A 21,839-nucleotide genomic window follows, 5' to 3' on the forward strand; every position below is an offset into this window, starting at 1 on the left:
TATGTTCCATGGTTGTTTTGTCTGTACAGTATGTATGTGTATAGTTTCATGTTACAAAGTGGACCACAATGGAAACAAGCGAAGGCTTTTTTGTGTCTAAGTCCATTTGGCGTTTTTTAAAATGATTTTAAAATTTTCTGTAATTTTCTTAAACTGCCAATAAAGTATTCTATCATCTATCTATCTAAGTACAGTACTTAAGTAAATTACTTTCCACATTTGCATTTAGGAATAGCGCTACAAGGTGACAGGTAGCTGATTTGTGTAGAAATATAATCTACTTGGGTGTCAGTAATGAACAAAATGAACAAAATGATTGTATATTATATATATCAAGTACACAACCCAATCTGGCATTAGATCAATGCAAACATATACCAGTCTCCAAACACACATACCATACAAAAACTAGATTCTGATGCTAAAATAAATGACGAATGTCACACTATATGTTTGTGGAAATGTTACAATGAACTATTTTTGAATGGTACCAGCCGCTCCAAAGACGAGGCGTGTCTGTATGTCTGTCCGTTCATCCATTTGGAGCATGGAATGTCTGTTTGTAGCATGACCTACTGTATTGACACGCATATACACACACACACACACACAAACAGAGATTGGGGTCGGTCAGGACGCACGCATGCACACACACGCCACACCCTCCTGCTTAAGTCAACAAATGTGCTTGACTCCTGATTGGGACACTGACACACACACACACACACACACAACCGTACAGTACAGTACAGTACAGTACAGTAATATACAGTAGTATGTATAGTTGCACGGCGTGTGTGTGTGTGTGTGTGTGTGTGTGTGTGTGTGTGTGTGTGTGTGTGTGCGTGTGCGTGTGACTGCGTGCGTGTGTGCGTGTGACTGCGTGTGCGTGTGCGTACTCCGTGAAAGGGATACCCACAATATTCGCCGGTATGTCTTCTCCTGGTATCCCTGGTTGATGACATAAGCGATGAAGACGTTGAAGTGATTGTTGGCATGGTATTGGACGATGTCACACACGTCCGAAATCTGGATGGACTGCTCTATCCTGTTCTCCAGATCCATCAGGAACCTAATACAACAGCAGACAGCATCATTTAATCTGGGATTTCGGGGGAGCTTGTCCTTTGGCTATTTTCAAATGGCCAAAATGTATATAGGGTGTACATGATATAATATTTGCCTCTGAGATGTAGTGGAGTACTGTATACACTGTACATTTACTAAAGTACTGTAAGTACAGTACTTTAGTAAATGTACTTAGTTACTTTACACCGCACTGGAAACAAGATTGAACTGGCACAGTATTTTAACCACTTTAACCCCAAACAGTGCTTCCCACCAATGGGCCCCTGGCCACAGTCTTATTCTTCCCGGGGTCCCCCAGGGCTCTATAGTCGATGCTCTAGTATTTATCTCAACACTAAATCTCTTCGCATAAAATAGCTGATATACAAGCTCACAAGTGGTTCAAGTGGTGAATAAGAGTCAGATGAAAGGTAAAGCGCAAGGTTCCTACCTTTCACTGGCCTTCATTACATCCTCAATGTTGGAGAACAGGAAGTGCATGTCTGATTGGTTGAGGGTGTTGACCAAAACAGGGTTACGCAGGAAGTGGGTCTCCAGAACCTCCAGGCTCTTGTAGTAGGACGCCTCGGAGCTCACCAGCTCAAACATGGCCTGAAAGAGAGAATGGTAGGAAACGTCATTTGTTTACTGGAAAGCAGTAATCAGTGACCTGCTCCACTTCCTCCCCACTCATTATAACAGGCCTAAAGATGGACGCCGTGCCCTCTGCTCCTGTTCTATACCTCCCAAACACAACTCTGTGGTCTTTGTGATATGTTTGATGTGCTGGGAGTAGGAGGCTCTGGAAACATCCTACAGGCAACACAAAGGCAATGTTATCAGCATACTTTATGAGAGAGAACTCTTTGTTGTCGTATTGTAACTAATTTGTGTATTAGAGAGAATAGAAGAGGAGATAAAATACACCCCTGTGGAATGCCAGTATTCAGACAAGGCAGTCAGAAAAGGTATTATTAATACAGACAAATGCTTATTTAGTGAGGCTGTGACAGTGACACTCCTCCCACTCTGTCCCACTCCCACTGCTTGCCTTCTATCTTTGGTTTCTGTTACAGGTGCCTGGTAGGCGGAGTTGGGAGGGCCATCAGTGGTGGAAAAAGCACTCATACGTTTAAGTAAAAGTAGTAATACCACACTGTAGAAATACACTGTTAATTTTAAATACCGGCATGTAGGCTACTTGCGTAAAAGTACAAAAGTATGCCTATTCAAAATCTAGTTGAAGTACCAAACTTATTTTATACGTAAAGTATTCATTGCAGAATGTCCCATTTCACAGGTTTTTGAATGTATTATATTAGAAAATAGCAGATCTACAAGCTCGTAGTGTGTAGCTATGCGACACGCTGTGAGCTTGTAGATTGGCTGTTTTCAAATAGGCAAAGTGTGATATATATATATATATATATATATCAAACATTAACCACTTAAACTATATATATATATAGTTTAAGTGGTTAATGTGTGTTTTTTGGTTTCCAAAAAGTTATGGTATTTCTTATGAATTAGATTTTCCAACTGACTTCATTCGACATTCTCACCAGGGGAGGCGCTAATGCTGCCTCTCCGGCTGCAACTTCTGACAAAAACTACTGGCTGACTTCATAAGCTACGTACTGTATGTAAGCGGTTGTTTCACCCATAGATATATAAGAAACTACTGGCTGACTTCATAAGCTATGTAAGCGGTTGTTTCACCCATAGATATAAGAAAGGCTAGATGGCTCTGGTCAATGGAGAGCGGCGTTGCTACGTGGCGGCCTATGGGGCATGTACTTTTTAAATACAAAAACAACAACTTGCTCAATTTTCAACCGATTTTCTAACGGTTTGGTTTGTTATAAACGTCATACTTTTATACAACGTTCATATAAAAAAACAACATTAAGCAGATAAGCATCCTGAATCATAGCCATATTGACAACGTTTGTAAACGTTTGTAAACCAACCCATTTGTAAATCCGTCAAGATTATTTTTGTTTGAGCTGCCATAGAACATACTGTACTGTAGCCCCTCAGCAAGATGGCTGCCAGGTGAACTACGTCAGAGACTCCGCCTTGAGCCATCTAGCCTTTATATACTGTATGTCTATGGTTTCACCCTGGTCTAAAACATGTACTTTTGATTGATTGATTGATTGATTGATTGATTGATTTATTGATTGATTAACAGTTTGCAGAATTACAGTACATTTCAAGTACAACTCAATAAAAAAAAGTTAACTGTGAGTGGATGAAGCAAAGCAAAGCAAAGTTACCATGTTTACCAAGGGTAACTGGACTAAGCTCAATAACTTGTTTACAGCCAGGTCCTGCTCATAGAACATTTCATGGTAGGGGTTCAATGCCTTGCTCAAGGGCACATCAAGGGTGGTAATGTTAACGTGCCGGTCCGGGGATACGAACTAGCGACCTTCCGATATCAAGACCACTCCGCAAACCGTTCGGCCACCGCTGCCCAAACACCATAAAGCATTTAATACACTTGTTTACAATAGGGCCCACCATTTTCAATTCATCAAAACATTTAGACGTACGGATACACAACTATATAGTCAAAACAGGAAATCATCATAGAGGAGGTAAAAAGGGAAAAGAACATATACAGTGAGGGTGAAAAGGGGTGGGTGGGGATTCAGATTTTACGGGGGCCAGTTTCGAATTGCAGCCGTCCGTAGGTGACCTTTGAGAGCAGTTTTGAAGGAGTCACGGGAATTGCATGTCTTAATGACTGTTGGTAGGGCGTTCCACACAAGAGCAAAATGAATTTAGTCCCTGTTTTGTGTCGAATCTGGGTTGCACATGGTTTGTTGAACTCCCTCTGGTGTTGTGGGTGTGGACTTCGGTGACATTAAGGAAGTATTTAGACAGGTACATGGGTATCTAGGTGCTGTAGCGAATCTTGTGGACCAGACCCATTGCAAGATGCTGTACTCTGTCGTCAACCCTAAGCCATTCCAGCCTGTCAAAGTGGGCAGGGGTGAGGTGGGTTCGGGGAGTGAGGCCAAGTAGTTTCCTGTAGTAATTTCCTGTCCTTAAGTGTATCATCTGTAGCTCGTCAGAAATACCTTTACTTTTTGGAAACCAAACTGCAAAAAGGATTTTGCCACTGCTTTTGGACCGGTTCTACCCATTTCAACCTATGCTCTCTTCTCGGAGATACAGCGGAGGGTGAGGTTCCAGTTCCAGTTCCAGTTTACAGTTTCCAAATTGTATAGTGTTCACGTTCCTTAAAAGGTTAAATATGAGCGATCCTAAAATGTAATCCATTCATTCAGCAGCATAGCTTTGGTTTCCCCTAGCACCGAAGTAGCAAGTAACTACTATCAGATTTCATGAAGACTATACAGCCGTGTACTATGGTATTGGTTACTCAATATAGTTTTATTTTTAAGTTCATACTGGTAAGTTCCTTTCTTTCTCTTATTCACAGTTGGCAAAGAAAAAACAAAACTAATCCATTCCGTTCTCAATAAATCAATTAATTAATGCATTTAATTGCACAATGCAGTACAAAATTATTGAACCAAATGTACCCGTGCATAGCCTACATATCTGTAACTATGAGAGTATACAAATGTAGCCAAATCTGTAAAGATTTGATTGCTGTCCATAGACCATATATTTAGTAAACAACTGGGCAGAGCCATGGGCAGTCCTTTCACAAGGAAGAGGGAGGGACAGGTGGGTCGTCATAGGAGGAGGTGGAGGGACTGGATCAGGTGGCTGGTGGTGCTAAGATGAAATCCAGGTATAATTAATGAACTGGTGTGCGTGTCTACATAAAAACATAATTTTAACAATTGCTATACACTTTTATGAGTAAATTCCTCCTCCTTAATAATAATAGCTGGTGATATGCTTTAGGGGGATCACGGCACCCCAACTTTAATTGATCATGATTAATCACCATCCGTAATTGTGCCCGAAATATGCCAATTTTCTCTGCATATTTTTGTGGTAACCGAAAGAAGTCCTGTGTCTAAGAAGTCCGTTTAGTTGACAAGACACACAACAGTGTTGGTGCTCCCAGTCTCAATCGATTGCAAACATTTTATTTCATTACATTAAGACAAAACAATGGCCTGTATGTGTGCGCACGCCGCACACATAGGCCTACCTGAGCCATAGCGTTTGAAACTAAATAGAATGAAACAGCATTTGTGGAATTCATGTGTCGCAAGCAAGACTTTTAAATGAAATGGGTGAGTCACGTCAGGTGTTTATACTCAAAACATCATGCTGTATCCCCAAGAGACACTAGTAGACAACTACTGTAACTATTTCTGACTTTTAAGGATAATTCATACTTTGGATATTCACTGCCGTTGTAGTTTAACACGTTCTATGGTTATAGCTTCCTTGCAGCATGGTTAGATTACAGTATATGGTTAGAAACACCTGGATGGGGTCCCTGTTAGTGCGAGCACAAGGACCCAGGTTCGATGGTTTATTCTGGCCAAGTCATTTTCAGTGGAAGCCAACAACATGAAGCTACACATTCATGCCCGAAATGTATTGCTGTGTGACAGGCGTGACGCACTACAAACAACAATTGTGCTGGCTTCAACCTTTTGTCAGCGCTCCAAAGACGCAGTGAAGCGTCAATCAATCACATGTTTTTGTTTCGCCATTTCCACTCCCCTTCTCTATCTCTCCCAACAATTCCTACTTTAACGGCAAGAAATGTAGCCGGCCACCCTTTGATTTGTAGATTTGTCGCAATGAGTGTAGGGTATATAAGATCTGGGCCGCTCTGAGGACTGTTCTGGCTTTCTATAGAGCGTCCAATGGATCGACAGTGCTTTCTTTTACCAATGCCCGTCCGACAGCTGAACATTCACTCTTTTGCAACAGGTAAAACCACCGCCTCCTCACCTCCTGCATGATGATCTCTCTCTGCGGCAGCTGGGTGAGCAGGCCGCTGTCCTGCACGGCCTCCAGGTTTTGCCACAGGCTCAGCGACTGCGCGCTGTTCCTCAGCTGTAGCTGCAGGGCCGGAGGAGACATGGACCCGGAGCCCGTCAGCGCCGAGTCTGTCACATCCTCGTTGGAGTCCCCTGGAGTCAGGCCATCTCGCTGTCGCCGCTGTTCAATCTCCTGCTGTTTGGAGGTGTCCCGGTACTCCTGGTAGAAGAACGCTACGGGGATGAAGGTGAGAGCGTAAGTCATGGTCGTTGTTCCACACAGGGCGGTCACTTTGCCTTAAGGGATATTTTGTTAGACACGGAACCATAAATGATGTAATCGTCAAGCGTGACGTGGGACAACGTCATTGACGCTGTCAGAGAAATACACAGCCTCCACTCTAATAATAATCTAATCATCTGCTCACATCAGAACAATGGGATTTTGTTTCACATTCGGCTAAATTTACCGCTAAGGGTTGACCCAATGACATTTGGGCAGAAGGATTTAGTGCTGACTGAAGTTAGGAGGATAACTTTTCTCACAACCAGTCACATGAGCCCTGGCATCCCTACTCTGGGCATGTTATGAACATGTGTGAACTTGTAGACCTTCTGCAAAGAGATTTTGGCTCTATCTTGTGACAGGGGCCCTTTTTCCTTAATTTGGGGATTACGTATTGTGTGAGAGGCGTTCCCACTTTAAACTGGCTATCTTATGCCACCACCTAAATCCTTAACACCTCTGCTTCCCATTACATACGTATGCATACTGTAGGTGTGGTTTGGGCGTTACGCAATTTAAACCAATCAGTGTGCCAGGTGCCATTTCCTTTAAGATTATCCATAATCCATTATGCCCTGGATCTTGCTTTATGGAAGAGCAACGCGTGCTGCCTTGGAATAAATTTATTAGATACAGAGGGTTGTTTAGTGTGTCCAGTATCTGACTATCTGCCATCCACTCCGCGACCAACTCGTGAATCTCGCTTGCGTCCGAGCATAGGCATGGCTGAGGCATGGTAACGCCCTCCCTGCCTGTGATTGGCCTATAACCCTAAAATAAAGTGTTTGTGTTGATTATTGTGTAATTTGTTTGTATGTGTAAACTTGAAACATTATTGTACTATAAAAAGGTCTATTTTCCCTTCATATTTATCCTTTTTAGTGTGATAATGCCAGCCAATGGTCGGAGCCTCCAAGGAGTCGACAGGTCCACAAACACATTTCAGGCATTTTATTTACCTCCAAAAGTGTCTTTAGACAGTACAAATACAAAAATAAATAATAACTACTGGTCAAAATAACGTTCCACACATAGGAAACAAAATGAACACTTAAGAAAATAACAAACAGTAACTGTTACAGGCTTAAATGCCTCCTGCGATGAGGCCCTGGCTCACAGTTCTAACCTGTTGCTCTTTCACGACTGAACTGCCTACACCTGCAGCAATCCTGCTTTTATACAGTTGGGGCAAACCATCCCCTAATCAGCAAGTGGCAATTAATCAACCACACGGCCAACTAAGGCCTACGAGTAATCTTCCACACTACTATACTATAGAGGAATATATACTCAAACATATTTCACAGGCCCAATTCATTCACAGGACCTAAAGACCAAACATAATACAGACAGGAACGATCACCCACTCTACAGTACTTGGCACCCTCCAATCTAGAGAGGAGTGCCAGCACTGCAGAGGAGAGGCAGGTGACAAACATACAGTACCAATGCAACTTCAGTATCAGACAATACAAATATAAACATACGTATTTAAACCTCTTGCAATCATTGTGTGGAATAATAACAATGTCATTTCTACAATATATATATAGGGCACGGTCTGCCCCGTGACAAATAGTATTAGATAACTACTAGAACATCCCCAAATCAAATCATATTACTAATTACTGAGTGCATGTTCAATCAATTATTCAATCAAAGCAAACGGCATAAGCACTATTAGTTTGCCTCTTCTACAAAAATAAAAGTTACAAGTTATAGTTCTCTTGTATCATGCCGTACTACTCTACTTGTATTATTTCCCACCACGGAGTAACCTCGCATCCACCACCCGTCTTGAGGACAGTCAATACGGGCAGTGTCGGTAGGCCAATCACAGGCAGACGGGGCGTTACCATGCCTATGCTCGGACACAAACGAGATTCACGCGCGACCAACACACAGCCAAGTTGTGCTACACTGTGAGGAGATGATAGGGCTAGAAGCACATACATTTTTTTTACAGTCAAGCCTCTCCTTAGCCAAGTTTCAGTCGAAAGTTGGCTGAGTGTTTGCAAACTGATAAGGACTCTGCTTGCAGGGCGGACACTAACTCTGTGTGTGTGTGTGTGTGTGTGTGTGTGTGTGTGTGTGTGTGTGTGTGTGTGTGTGTGTGTGTGTGTGTGTGTGTGTGTGTGTGTGTGTGTGTGTGTGTGTGTGTGTGTGTGTGTGTGTGTGTGTGTGTGTGTGTGTGTGTGTGTGTGTGTTCTTTTGCAAAGGAGAGGCAAATTGACTTTGAACAATTGCAATTGCATAAGCTCCCTCAGTCATATTCTGCAGATTGCCTCATGGGTGGGCGTATAAAGCTGGACTCAGAATTACATAAGAGAGACAGATTCACACACACACACACACACACACACACACACACACACACACACACACACACACACACACACACACACACACACAGCGGCTAGAGCGAAAGATATTTGTAACCGAGCAAGCGTGTTTTTGATGAGCACTTTTCAAGGAGTTATTCTGTGAATGCGTATATTTGTCAAGACACATCCGTTTATTTCCACTCGTTAAACAGGTGTGTTGCAGCAGCTTGTGAATTGGAACCTGTTGTACATAATAAACCACTTTTATTATGTACACACTGTATGGTTAGCATAGGAATGCCATGCCGGACCATGCCAAACCAAATGTACTATCAGCACATAGAAGCAGTCGACCTTGACAAACAGAGGCAGTGAGTGTCAGTGATCGACACGACTCACTGGAGCTGCTGTAAGCCTTATCAACGCAGTTCATTGTGTTGCACGAACCTTGATGATAAGTTGTTTTTATAAGTGTGTGTGTGTGTGTGTGTGTGTGTGTGTGTGTGTGTGTGTGTGGGTGTGAGTGCGTGCGTGCGTGCGTGCATGCATGCATAAACTATCTTTGGTAGCCTAGGCACGTGCACAAGTTAGTTTTGAAAGGCCTTCAAATGGCCGTCCTCTCGAAATGGAGGCCCAAACCGTTAGCAAGGTTTAGGTTGGACTTGTAAAAATGAGAAAAAGGCTGCACACACGTAGCCACGATGCTGTATATTTATTGACAAGAATCCAACGTTTTGACCTGTAGGAGGTCTTCTTCAGGGAGTGAAGTTAGGTTGGACTTGTGCCTGATTTATATTAATTTACCTGCTCTTTTGGTGTCCTGATAAATGTAAATCTATTATTATTATTATTACCCTTATTATTATTAATTTATTAATAAAAATAAATTCCTGGACAATTTTGAAAGAAACTAGTGATACACATCACTTACAGTAATGCATCAGGGCATTCCACATTTTGGTGGCAAAGCAGTAGACGGAGAACGCTCCCATGTTTGTTCTACATTTGTGTGTGTGTGTGTGTGTGTGTGTGTGTGTGTGTGTGTGTGTGTGTGTGTGTGTGTGTGTGTGTGTGTGTGTGTGTGTGTGTGTGTGTGTGTGTGTGTGTGTGTGTGTGTGTGTGCGCGCGCGACGTGCGTGCGTGCGTGCATGCATTAGAGTGTTTTCCAGCATTCTATTGAGAGCTGGCGATATTACAGCAGCAGCTCTGGAGGTGGTGTAGGTGGAATTCATATGTTACCGTAACGCTGCGTTCCTATTGGCTGACTATTATTTGCTTACCAATATTTTTCACGATGTTGAGAGTGTGGCAGATCGTCTCTATTTGCATCGGAGGAGGCCTCTCCTCACCGTTGCTCACCATCCTGAAAGAGACGGATAGATAGTTTATGTTAGAAATGACATCTCACTGCTATTAGCTCCCACTGACTGCATTAACTCAGTCAGAGGTTGTCCACAGTCCTAAGTGTCCTCAGTGAGGCCAGTTGAAAAGGCCCTATTGTGGGAATGTTGATATTTATATTAATTTAAAAAAATCAGAAAAAGCAGATCTATCGAGCTCACAATGCGTCACTCCATGCTGATGCGCTGTGAGCTTAGATTGGCTATTTATTCATTTATTTTTAAGCCATTTCACAGTGGCAGGATATGGCTATTTGGGGGTCCTTGTTTGGGAACACTCCAAGAACTAACTGTAGCCTAATTAAACTGTACGTGCTGCAGGTATACTACCAGCTATACCACCATGACTGGCAGTGAAATATGTATGTTCTGGCATTGTGTCACGTGTAATGCTGATCATTTCCAAATTTCATTATACTTTAAGTAGCATGTGACATGTCAAACTAGGGGGTTTTCAAGATTCTGAATCTATTGCAAGCATTAGTTTCACAAAAAACACTCCTTTGCCTAAAAATGCCCATAGCCGTCATCACAAATGTGATGAGGTCAGCACATTTGGGCACATTTGGGCAAGTGGCTATGGCCGAATTTAGCCCAAGGAGTATTTTCGTGCAAAACTCATGCTTGGAATGGATTCAGCATCATGAAAACCCCCTAATTTGACATGTCACATGCTACTTAAAGTATAATGACATTTTGAATTATTTGCCTTATATTGGTTGTTAACCCTCTAACACCCGCATTAATTTCTACTTGCAAATTTCAACTTGCATAATTAAATAAAGTAAAATTGTTGCTAAAAAGCAACGCTGTGTGTTAGAGGGTTAATGGTACCCCAACTTTCAGCAGCTGTAAGTGGTCAAATATTTCTTTCTGCAATGCTGCAATCCTCATTCACTGTGTGATAATGCTGGCCGTTGGCCGGAGGTTCCAGGGAGTAGACAGGTCCACAAGCATTTTTTTTTTTTTTAAGATATTTTTTTTGCGGCTTACGCCTTTTATTGATTTTTGAAGGGACAGACAGTAGGCTGACAGGAAACGGGAGAGAGATGGGGGGATGACATGCAGTAAAGGCCGTGTCGGGTCCGGGAGTCGAACCCGCGGCACACTGCGACTGGATTACCAATCCGGTGCCCAGACCGTTACGCTACGGCCTGGGCCCACAAGCATATTTAAGGCGTTTTATTTACCTCCAAAGTGCAGTGACAATACAAAAAGTAATAAATACTGGCCAAAATAACATTCCAAAAATAGGAAACAAAATACACCTGCTGGCTAAACTTTAAGAAAACACAACAGATCTTGAGAGGCTATTTAACCTTCGATGAGGTCCTGGCTTGCAGCTCTCCCTGATGTCTCTCCTAGCCTCAGGTAATACTCAACTGCCTCCACCTGCGGCAATCCTGCTTTTATACAGGTGGGGCAAACCATCCCCTAATCAGCAAGTGGCAATCAATTGACTCAACCACACGGCCAACTAAGGCCTACGAGTAATCTTCCACACTACTATACTTTAGAGGAATATACACTCAAACTTATTTCAAAGGCCCAATTCATTCACAGGGCCTAACATAAAGACCAAACATAATACACACAGGAACAGTCACCCCACCTCCTCTACAGTACTTGGCACCCTCCAATCTAGAGAGGAGTGCCAGCACTAGGAGAGGCAGGTGACAAACAGTACCAATGCAACTTCAGTATCAATAAATACAAATAAACATTTTAAACTCTTTCGACCATTGTGTCTATAGGGCACGGGCTGGCCTGGCCCGTGACCCGTGGGCCCTGGCCCGTGTCTCTAGTAGAGGCCTGTTGTAAGAAAATGTCAACTCATTAGCGTACAATTAACGTTCTTTATTATGTCTCCTGACGTTGGTGCATGAACCATGAGCAAGAATTCCAAGATTTGGTGCCTCTATTCATCCTCGTTGCATCAAATTATCAAGCTCAGCTTTCCCCTGGGACACCACAACAGAGTGCGCTATATGAGCCATGTGCCAGTAGCCAGCAGGCTCCACTATACCAAGCCTGAGAGGACCACTTTGTGTTCTGTTCTTTATTGGATTACCGACGCCTGCACACATGCACATGGACTAGTGGCATGTAGCCTACAGTTGAACCAGTATAACTGTCTTATCCACTCATTCTATGTTGATAAAATATTGTATATTCACTAGATTTTACAGTAAGAGGATTAATCAAACTAATCAATATATTTGATTATAAAAAAGTCTGTATGTATGTAATGTATTTGTGTCAATTTGTTGATATTTACTTTTTTTTACTTTTTTTTTTACAGCTTCTCAATTATTCAATTAGCAAAATTAAATCGGTTATTGCATGGTTCTCTAAATATTGGTTTAATTTCCGTAATTGCCCAGCTAGTGTCATATTCACTGTTGTGATACATGATATGAGATGAGATGAGATGAAATGAGATGAGATGAGATGAGATGAGATGAGATGAGATTTATTGTCAATGTATAGGCTACAATACAAGTACAGTAAGATCATTCATGAATCAATATTCATGCATTTAGCCAATCACTCACTGGTGATAGATTGTCGTTATATAATATATATACACAGTAATACAACCCACCCCCTGTATAACTCTGTCCTCACCTGAGCTTGATGCCGTCCGGGTCAGCCACCTCGGTGCTCCGACGGTCCCCTGCGACCTCCTGCACGCTGCAGGCGGTGGCCGTGCGCTCCGAGAGGCTCTCCATGTCTCGGTTGGGTAACAAATGTGTCCTGTAGACGACGAGCCCCTCAGCACTGCAGCCAGCGGTAGAGGCAGGAGATGTGTTCGCATCCATCCGTCCTCCGTGAGGTGAACGTGGGCTCCCCATTTTCCCGTTGCTTGGCAACACAGGTCCAGAATGAAGTCGTGGCGAGGCTGGCGGGCTGAATATGCAGAGAGAGAAAGCAAAACAAACGAAAAATCAAACGCCAGACTTCAGAACAGTTGTCATCACCAGCTGCAGGAGCTGTCTCTCCTTGTGGGAATTTGTGGGAAAGTGCTCTCGAAATCTGTCTTTTTCTTTTCATTTTGAACACACATATATAAGAAATTAGCTGTCACATCTCCAGCTTTCATCACTACCACAATAGAGCTGCTATTGGTTGAGTCAGCTGAGCTGAGGATCCGGTTAAACCTTCAAACAGAGGCTGAAAGGGCAAGTGTCCTTGATGTGATGTGCTCTAGTCTACAGCACAGAATGCCTTTGATACTTGATACAAGCAAAAATTACATTTAAAATTTGTGTGTGTGTGTGTGTGTGTGTGTGTGTGTGTGTGTGTGTGTGTGTGTGTGTGTGTGTGTGTGTGTGTGTGTGTGTGTGTGTGTGTGTGTGTGTGTGTGTGTGTGTGTGTGTGTACAGATGTTTCATGTATGTACATTACTACAGTATGCTGGATGGATGCTGAGGTTTTCAAAATGTAAATTAAATAGTAACTGTAAAGCAAGTGTGCCCAAAACATAGTTTGCAATCTACCAGTAGATCGCAAAGGCTGTGCAGCCAGTAGACCACATGACATGCCCCTATAAATACTAAATACCGGTAATATATTTAAAAGATATATCTGTAAACAAATCACAAAATATCTGCCTGATTGACATCAAGAAGGGCCTGTCAGCTCCGTTCACGGCTTCTATAGGGGACACGGGGAGAACATGTAACTCCAACAACTCCACACAGAAAGGCCCTTTTGCCAACCCTGCGGGAATCGAATCCATGTATGCTTTGGAATGAGCCTCCACAAAACAAAATTGCAAATCCATTTTCTAGAGAGAAAAAATAGTATCCTGCATCATGGCTATGATTGTGCAGCCTTTTCTTTACCTTTAGACGTATTTACCAAGGTCAGCAGCACCTCATCAATACAGGTGTGCACCCTTCTCCTGTTTGTCGCAGTATCTTCAAAATACATTTAAAAAGTTTGATCCCCCTGCTTTTGAGGCCCATTCCTGGCATTCACCTGCTGTATATTGAGGTTGAATAACCCTCCCTCCCAGCGTGAGAGTCCATGGACAAAATTGAAAAGCTCTCCCCGTAGCCTACGGACATGTATCTGTGTGTGTGCATTGGGTGTGTGTTTGTTCACTGGCAGCATGGCAGGGTTGGGCTTACCGTCTCGTTGCCCGAGGTGTTTTCTGGGGTTCAGGAGATCCCAGCATGGACCCCCTTGTTTTGCTAGTGGGGGAGTCTGAGAGAGAGGGAGGGGAGGGGGGGGGGGATTAGTGCACTGTACAAGGAATGAGGGGCCAAGGCAAGCCGCAAAGCACAAGGAAATGAAAAGTGTGGTACTAAGTATAGTCCTCTAATGGTCTAAACAGTGGCTTCCAAACAGTGGGTCGGGACCCATATGTGGGTCATGGACCAATTTGGGTCATGACTCGAGTAAAAACTAAATTAAATAATTAAGAAGTAGTGAAAATATTAAAATAACCGATCTACAAGCTCACAATATGGTCCAAAGCTTTATTGATCAGCTATTTTCACTGTTTGGGCCCTGAGGAAACATACAATTTCCTCTCTCTGTAGTCTGTACAACAGTGTTTCCAAAATTAAAAAGAAATATTACGACATTTTCAAGACATAAAGAAAATCTATACGAATTTGAAAACCTTTTAAGAAGTATAGTGAAAATAGCCGATCTTCAACTTCACAACGCACTGTATACGGCAACACGTTTTGACCTTGTAGATCGGCTGTTTCCACTAGTTTGGGGTCACAGGGAAACATAGAATTTCTCTTTTTGGTCTCAAGCTAAAACATTTGTGGGAACCACTGCTGTAGAACTAAATGTAACCCACACACAATGTACAGTTTATGTACAGAAACACTGGCATTTACGCACGGACACACGCACGCATTCATGCACGCACGCATTCACGCACGCACGCATTCACACACGGACACACGCACACACGCATTCACGCACGCACGGACGCACGCACGGACACACACACACACACACACACACACACACACACACACACACACACACACATTACAGACAGAGCCTTCTTTGAGCACAGGGGGTAGATTGGCAGGTAGTAATGACTTTTAGAAGAATGTGCCAACCGAGTGCCGGCGAGTGGTGAGCCATCATCATGGGGCCGGCAGCTTGTGTTCCCTGTCTGTAGATTGGTGGCTCTCGACCTTTTCTGGTTCAGAGTCCACTTGGAAAATCGTGAAAGCACTCACAACCCGCCACCCATCTGACCACTCAACTGTCAAGTGGTCAGATAGCTGAGCTGCATGCATATTCAGAGCATGTTTATTTTAGTGATCCATCAATTTGATTGTATACTGCCTCCCCCTGGTCAATTACTGGTTGGAATAACGCGTTCCTTCCATGCGTTACATCCTGCTGGGAAAACTCCCCCCTGCTGATAAGAAGCAGCCTGCTCACTCCTCGTGTGTTGGAGGAAGCATGAGCTCAGTTCAGGGCTCTCTCCAGGTTGGCAAAGGGAGAGCGGCGCCCAAGATTACAGTTTAGGCAATTGTCACCGGGTGAAAAATGGGTTACAAAATCTTGAAAAGATCAAATACAAAATTAAATAGAAATACAAAATTAAATATACGCATACACAATGCATCGCATCGCATTGTGAGCTTCAGAGCTTGTAGATCTGCTATTTTCAAAAGATTTAATTGAAACAAATGAGAGATTCTGCACAATGAGTACTTTGAGTACAATGAGTTACTTTCAGTACTTTATGTAATAAGTACATTTCGATGCCAACACGTTTATACTTTTAATGAAGTACATTTTGAATTCCGGACTTTTACTTTTAACATTGCAGTATTGATACTACAACATTTGAGTACTTTTTCCACCACTGGGTTTAAGCGGTTAAGTGTGATGGTTAGTGTAAGCATTTTGTGGCCTGTGATAGCATACATACATACTGTAGCATGGTGAAAGGTTAATAAGAGGATGGGCAAGCATGCATGACCTTACAGAATACAGATATGATTATAATTACATTTCTGTTCCTGGTGGCTGAATTGCAGTGGGTCGGCCACCACCGTGAACAAAGGAATTCTTCAACCACAGCCCGACCGACTGTGTGAGAACTTTCTAGATGCTTATATAAAATGTAGGACAGATCCTGCCCGTCAGACGCATCCACAGTGGCTGACTAAATAACATTGTACATTGTTCCTGCAGTTTCTGTTTGGAGGTGGATGGTTAAACCAGTACAATTCATTTTAAGAGCAGAAAAACAAAGCCTTTAAGTAGGGCATAAAGAACAGGATTAAGGCAGAGGCTTATATTTCTTCTTATTTTGACTTTCTTTATATAATGCACTGGTGGACAATAAGTATATTTACTACTGTATTGTACTTAAGTAGGCTACATTTTCTGACTATCATTTGTTTGTAAAGTTACACTTGTAACTTTCACTCTACAACATTTCAAATACAAATATTGTACTTCTGACTCCACTACATTTCTAGAAAGGGAAAAGATTTACATGAATTAATATGAATTATCCACTTTATTTCAAAATAGTAAAAATAGCAGAAATATATACTCACATTGCGTTTTGCACATTGCAAAAGACCAAAAAGGTACTGTCTCATTTGTACTTTTGAATACTTAAGTAGGCTATTAATCATTAAACTCAAGTGCAAATTTGACTGAGCAACTTTCACTTGGAATCGAGTAACAATTGACCGTGTGTATCGGCGTTGAGTACTTTGTCGACCACTGTGTAGTGTGTATAATGTCACCCTTAGCTAAGGAAAACACTCTCACGGCCCTAAGCACACTTTCTCTGTCTGAGGCCGAGCATTGACAGCTGTCTAATGACACGCATGCAGCATCAGCACAGATTGTCACTTTCTGCTGACTGTAGATCCAAAGCTCATGGTGTTCTGTGACCCTTGGAGAAGATCTATGTGTCTTCAAGACAAGTGTGCAAGTACATGTTTGTCTAGCAGGAAACAGACTTTGTACCTGCAGACTGCCTAAAAGTGTTGCGTGTAACAACTCAATGCGTTGAAGCTGTTAATAAGATGTTATGCAACCCCTTGCTTGGACAAAAGAGGCCTATTTAATGTTGCAGCCCCCACATGTCCGCACATTCTTGCAGCCCTAATTGCTGTCCCACTTCTACCAGAAGATTATATTTTGCAAAATGGAGCATCTATTCAAAAGCCTTACTAATTACACACGGCAAGGAACCAGGTTTGAATTATCTTGCTATGATGTAACTCCAAATATTGGCAAGATATCTTGAATAGTTGTTCTGTTGAATAAAAATGTACAATCTAAAATAGTCTCCACACTGCACTGTGGGAAAGTCTCACTAATTAGCGCTCAGACGAACACAAAGTGCACCTCCCCAATGTCATACACAATCTGGCACAATTTAAAAAATACATAGGCTACACAATTTATGTTGATGTTACTATTGGAATTAGGGAAAAGAAGTAGGCCAGCAACAGAATCGTGGCATTTGTTATTGCACAAATAAGACACTGCAATAGCACATTTATCCATCATAAATAGACAGGGGACACAAAGCCTTGTTGGGTTTTGTAATGTTATAATTGGCATGAATCCAGTTTGCTAGCATCTCTCTCATGTTTGGAGTTGCATCATGGCAAGGTAACTACACAGCACAAACCTCTACCATGGTTTAGTGGGGCTTTAACCATTTGAACACCAGCATCCATCCATATTCTGGATGGAACATTCTGCAAAAATGGCAGATTTACAATCTCACAACATTTTGGTGTAGAGGTCCAAGGTCCGTTTGACTAGGAATAAAGGGTTTACAACGTGATTAAACTGTTCCAACAATAGATGATATGCATAAACACAGTGGTGGAAAGTACATTTATGTAAGTATGGACTTAAATACAATTTAAGTAGGTTTTACTTGAGTAATTAAATTCTTTATATAGACATATTGCACTTTTTACACCCATATTTGACCGCTTACTTTACTTTTCCCACTACTACATTAATATGGCTGCCTCTTGTGACAGCCTCACCCTGTCATGCCTCTACTGTCTGTAAAACAGACTTCTTATGTCTGAGAATAATGAGATCACCTGCTGCACTGTGGCGTGTGGTGATGATCTGTCAGTTTCATAGAGCTATAGGCAAGATACGCCCTCAGATCTAAAAGGGATCAGATCTAAAAGAGAAAGTCAAACATCAATGTTTGAGCAATATAGCTTTGGAACCACATTGAGATAAGGGTTATCATCGTGAAAAGTCATAATTTATTACTTGAATCCTTCTTTACACTCTTGTGTCATATTCTCTGCCTGGATCTCTCCCTGAGAAAACACACATGAATAGCTGTCTCTCTTTTTCAGTTCACATCAATATGACGACATTGTTCTTAATAAAAATATATTTGATTGATTGATTGATTTTGCTTGTAATCATATCAGATCAGATATAATAGCTCTGTGGGTTTTATGATTGCATTTCTTAATATCTTCCTGTTTAACAAGGGTGGCTAGTGTATGTCTGCTTAGTCAAATAAAAAGCATGACTCTGATCACACCCATAAAGGCCTATCCTTGCAGAGGCTGAACAAAGTCTAACATCTAACACCTTTATTGCATACTTCTCTTGGCCATATAAATATGCCACATTCCTTTCCAAGGCCCAACTAATATAGCCATATGTGGAATACATATTGATGCAAGATAGAAGCTCTGTAACCGGAACTGGCAGGTGAATAAGCACTCCAGACAATACTGCTATCATTCTCTACCATAGAAGTAGCCTCTGGGTACTGTAGTGTATACTATATATTGTGAAAGGAGAAGGGCAATAATGCAAACCAACTGCCTAACCAGAAAGTCACAGTTGGAGGAACTTTCATGTCCAGTATCTGCTCTAACTTTCAGGCTACTGGGTGAAATCACGAGGTCAGAGGTTGACGCCTCCGTACACAATTCCCTCACAAACCTCAAACAATTGAACCTGTTTCTCAGGTTTCATTCACTTGTTTTATAGCACAGAAGGACCGCCAAGCGTGCCTGTGTGTGTGTTCCTTTGGAACAACAGCGCTAGCCCGTCAATGGGCACACTATAGAACAGTCACAATTACGCGAGACAAGGTGATGGAAGGAACGAGGCCAGAGGTTGTTGGTGTCCCACACCATCAATAGGAGCCATAGAGACACTATTTAACCCAGTAGATAAATATCTAAACCAATTAGATGCTGGTGTGAAGATGTTTACCATACAACAATGTTTAAGCACAAACAAGAGGAAACCAGTCTACAATCTGCTTCAGGGTTGTTGAGTAGAGGCTAGAGAAACAATTGAAACAACAGGTGACAGTAATTATGAGCTAAAGTGACACCTGCGTACTTATCTTTACCTCTGACGATTAGGTTACCCTCCATTCAGCAGGCTATGTTTTCACCCCGGGTTGTCTGTCCGACTATTTGTGAACAGCACATCTCAAGACATAGTGTGAATCGAGAATCATTAAGGGTTAATTTGCCACTTACTTATACAGGTAGAAGCATCGGAATGTTTGTGGGACATGCCCCGTAGAGACTGTGCTAACCTTATCAGTACTTGCGTAGGTAGTAGGTACCGATAAAAATGGTATCCGTTATAAAAGCTACAGCTACACCATAAATCCCTTAGTGTAGCCTACACTCTTTGCAGTTATTCTCATGCTTCCACTTCCAATCCAAAAGGTAATTTGGGTTGGAAAAGAAAAAGAAACTCACAAATTTGAGTACCACAAAAGTGCACTGCATTCTTCTTTGAACCCCAACAGAAATGCCATGTGGCCATTTATAATTTGACATTCTTTGGATAGTTGGACAGACAACACAGTTGAGCAGTTTGAAGTCCCCAGTGAAAAGTCACTGTAAGCACTAAGCAATAACATGCCTTTATTTATGTTAAGTTGTTACTTTGTGACAAATGCAATATTTGTTCAATATTTTAATGGCAGTCAAATTATTATTATTATTATGATTACGCCTATTATTAATATTATTAATATTATTAATATTATTATTATTATTAGTAGTAGTAGTTGTAGGAGTAGTAGTAGGCTATATGCTATTTGCAGTTCTGTGTGATGTACGCATAGCTTTTGAAATTGTAGTTGCTTACTCTCAAAACTATTGCAAAGTACTGTAGGTATATAGTGTAATGTATAACACATATAAACAAACGGTATGTTTACACTACAGTATATTGCATATTTATGTTCAAAGTAATGCAAGTTAACTACAGAAAACATACATGTATCCACTCCATGTGGTTTAGAGATCACATGATCAAAGCAATCCTTAACTACTTATGCCTGGCTTTTGAAATTCCGTCATATGGCAGCCAAGTCTATGGACTTTTAATGTTTGTTAATGGCACTAACGTGACGTGTGGCCAATATAAATACACCTTGTGACTGATTTATTTATACAGCTTTTGTCCCCACATGTCTCAATATTGGCCATATTGACAATGAAACGAGAAAATGTATATTTGTAATTGTATACACATTCATGTCTGGCAGTGAATCTGAAATAAATGAAAGTGACACTGCCATATATGTGCAGGCTTCTAAAAGTCAAAATGATGCTTAATTTCAACATTACCAGGTACCCCCTGGTAAATCACACAAGTGTGATTTTCGTACCATATGAGTGGTTCTCAAAGTGGGGTCCAACCGTCCAGGGACCCTCAGGTTTGCTTGAGGGGGTTCCAAAAAGGACCCTTACAGGTCTGTATAGCTCTGGGAGTTTTGCAGGTCCGTGACATTACAACCTTTGAGAACCACTGTACAATATTATGTTTGTGCTGCCAAACTAGTTTAATTGAGTTTCTTACTTTCTGTGTGTTCACATGATGAAGCTACCCTCTTCTTCCTCATGGACCGGTAGAAGCGTGAGTTCCTGCGGTTGGAGTCTCTGCTAAAGCCATTTTTTAGATCGTCCTCGTCCTCCTCGTCGTAACTGGGGGCTACCACGGCTGCCGGCCGCTTCTCGGGGGGCTCCTGCGCCTTCTGCCCCCACTTGCCCCTGAACAGGGCCGTCATTGCCATGACAACGGGCAGCTCTACTTCCCATGCACCCTCCCTCCCCTCTTAGATGAGAGGAAGAGAATTCCTTGCCCTGCTGACAACTCCGAGGGAATGTGGGGAGGAAAGAGTCCATCAAATATTATCCTGAATCCAAGAGAAAATCCATCCCTGTCAACAAGAGGTCCTGGTAAGAATCATTCCCAGGTGTAGGTTAATAAGTAAACCTCAGAAAACACACACACAAACACACACACAACTCGCGATACAGTCAACTCAACTGTGCCTAACAAAACAAAACTAAACTAAAGTTTCTTTTCCTGTTTCTATTTATTTCTGTCACTCTGCTTCCCTGCAGGGGCAGGAGTGTTGTTAGTTACACAGCCTTCAGAGCCAGCAACAGTCAACCCCCTGTCTCTCTCTGTCTCGCTTTCTCTCTGTGTCTGTCCCCTCCTCTCTCTCTCTCTTTCTCTCTCTCTCTGCTGTAATTATTGCATTTACCGTATGACTTTCCCTCTCTCCCCCCCCCCCCCCTCTCTCTCTAACTCTGCTGCCCAGCCTCTAGCTGTCTCTCTTTGCTCCCTCCTTTACTCCAACTCCCCCAACTCCCCCAACACACACACACACACACACACACACACGCGCGCGTGCACACACACACGCACAGGCGCGTCACACTGTACTGTTCCAGGCAGAACATAGGCCTACATTCCTGAACTCAGCCTGGCTTTACCTGCCAGCCCGCCTCTCTGCTCCGCTCCACTCCACTGTAGAACCTGAAAAGCCACCTGCTCACCT

General features: G+C 42.3%; 1 protein-coding gene across 2 annotated transcripts in view; it reads right to left on the minus strand.

Moving 5' to 3' along the window:
• The window catches only part of ngef (neuronal guanine nucleotide exchange factor), a 34,622-nt gene extending 13,146 nt beyond the window's left edge, over positions 1 to 21,476 (minus strand). For both annotated transcript variants that reach the window (XM_083772682.1, XM_083772681.1), the window contains exons 1-7: positions 20,852 to 21,476; positions 14,143 to 14,218; positions 12,635 to 12,916; positions 9,887 to 9,969; positions 5,968 to 6,230; positions 1,520 to 1,680; positions 920 to 1,072 (exon numbers count right to left, since the gene is read on the minus strand). In XM_083772682.1, the coding sequence (XP_083628808.1) occupies positions 920 to 1,072; positions 1,520 to 1,680; positions 5,968 to 6,230; positions 9,887 to 9,969; positions 12,635 to 12,916; positions 14,143 to 14,218; positions 20,852 to 21,065 (1,232 nt within the window). In that variant the 5' untranslated portion in view covers positions 21,066 to 21,476. The remainder of the gene's footprint in view (positions 1 to 919; positions 1,073 to 1,519; positions 1,681 to 5,967; positions 6,231 to 9,886; positions 9,970 to 12,634; positions 12,917 to 14,142; positions 14,219 to 20,851) is intronic.
• Positions 21,477 to 21,839: the final 363 nt, after the last annotated feature.

This window comes from Protomyctophum parallelum (assembly GCF_964188405.1).
Source record: "Protomyctophum parallelum genome assembly, chromosome: 9".
NCBI classification, from domain to species: Eukaryota; Metazoa; Chordata; class Actinopteri; order Myctophiformes; family Myctophidae; genus Protomyctophum; species Protomyctophum parallelum.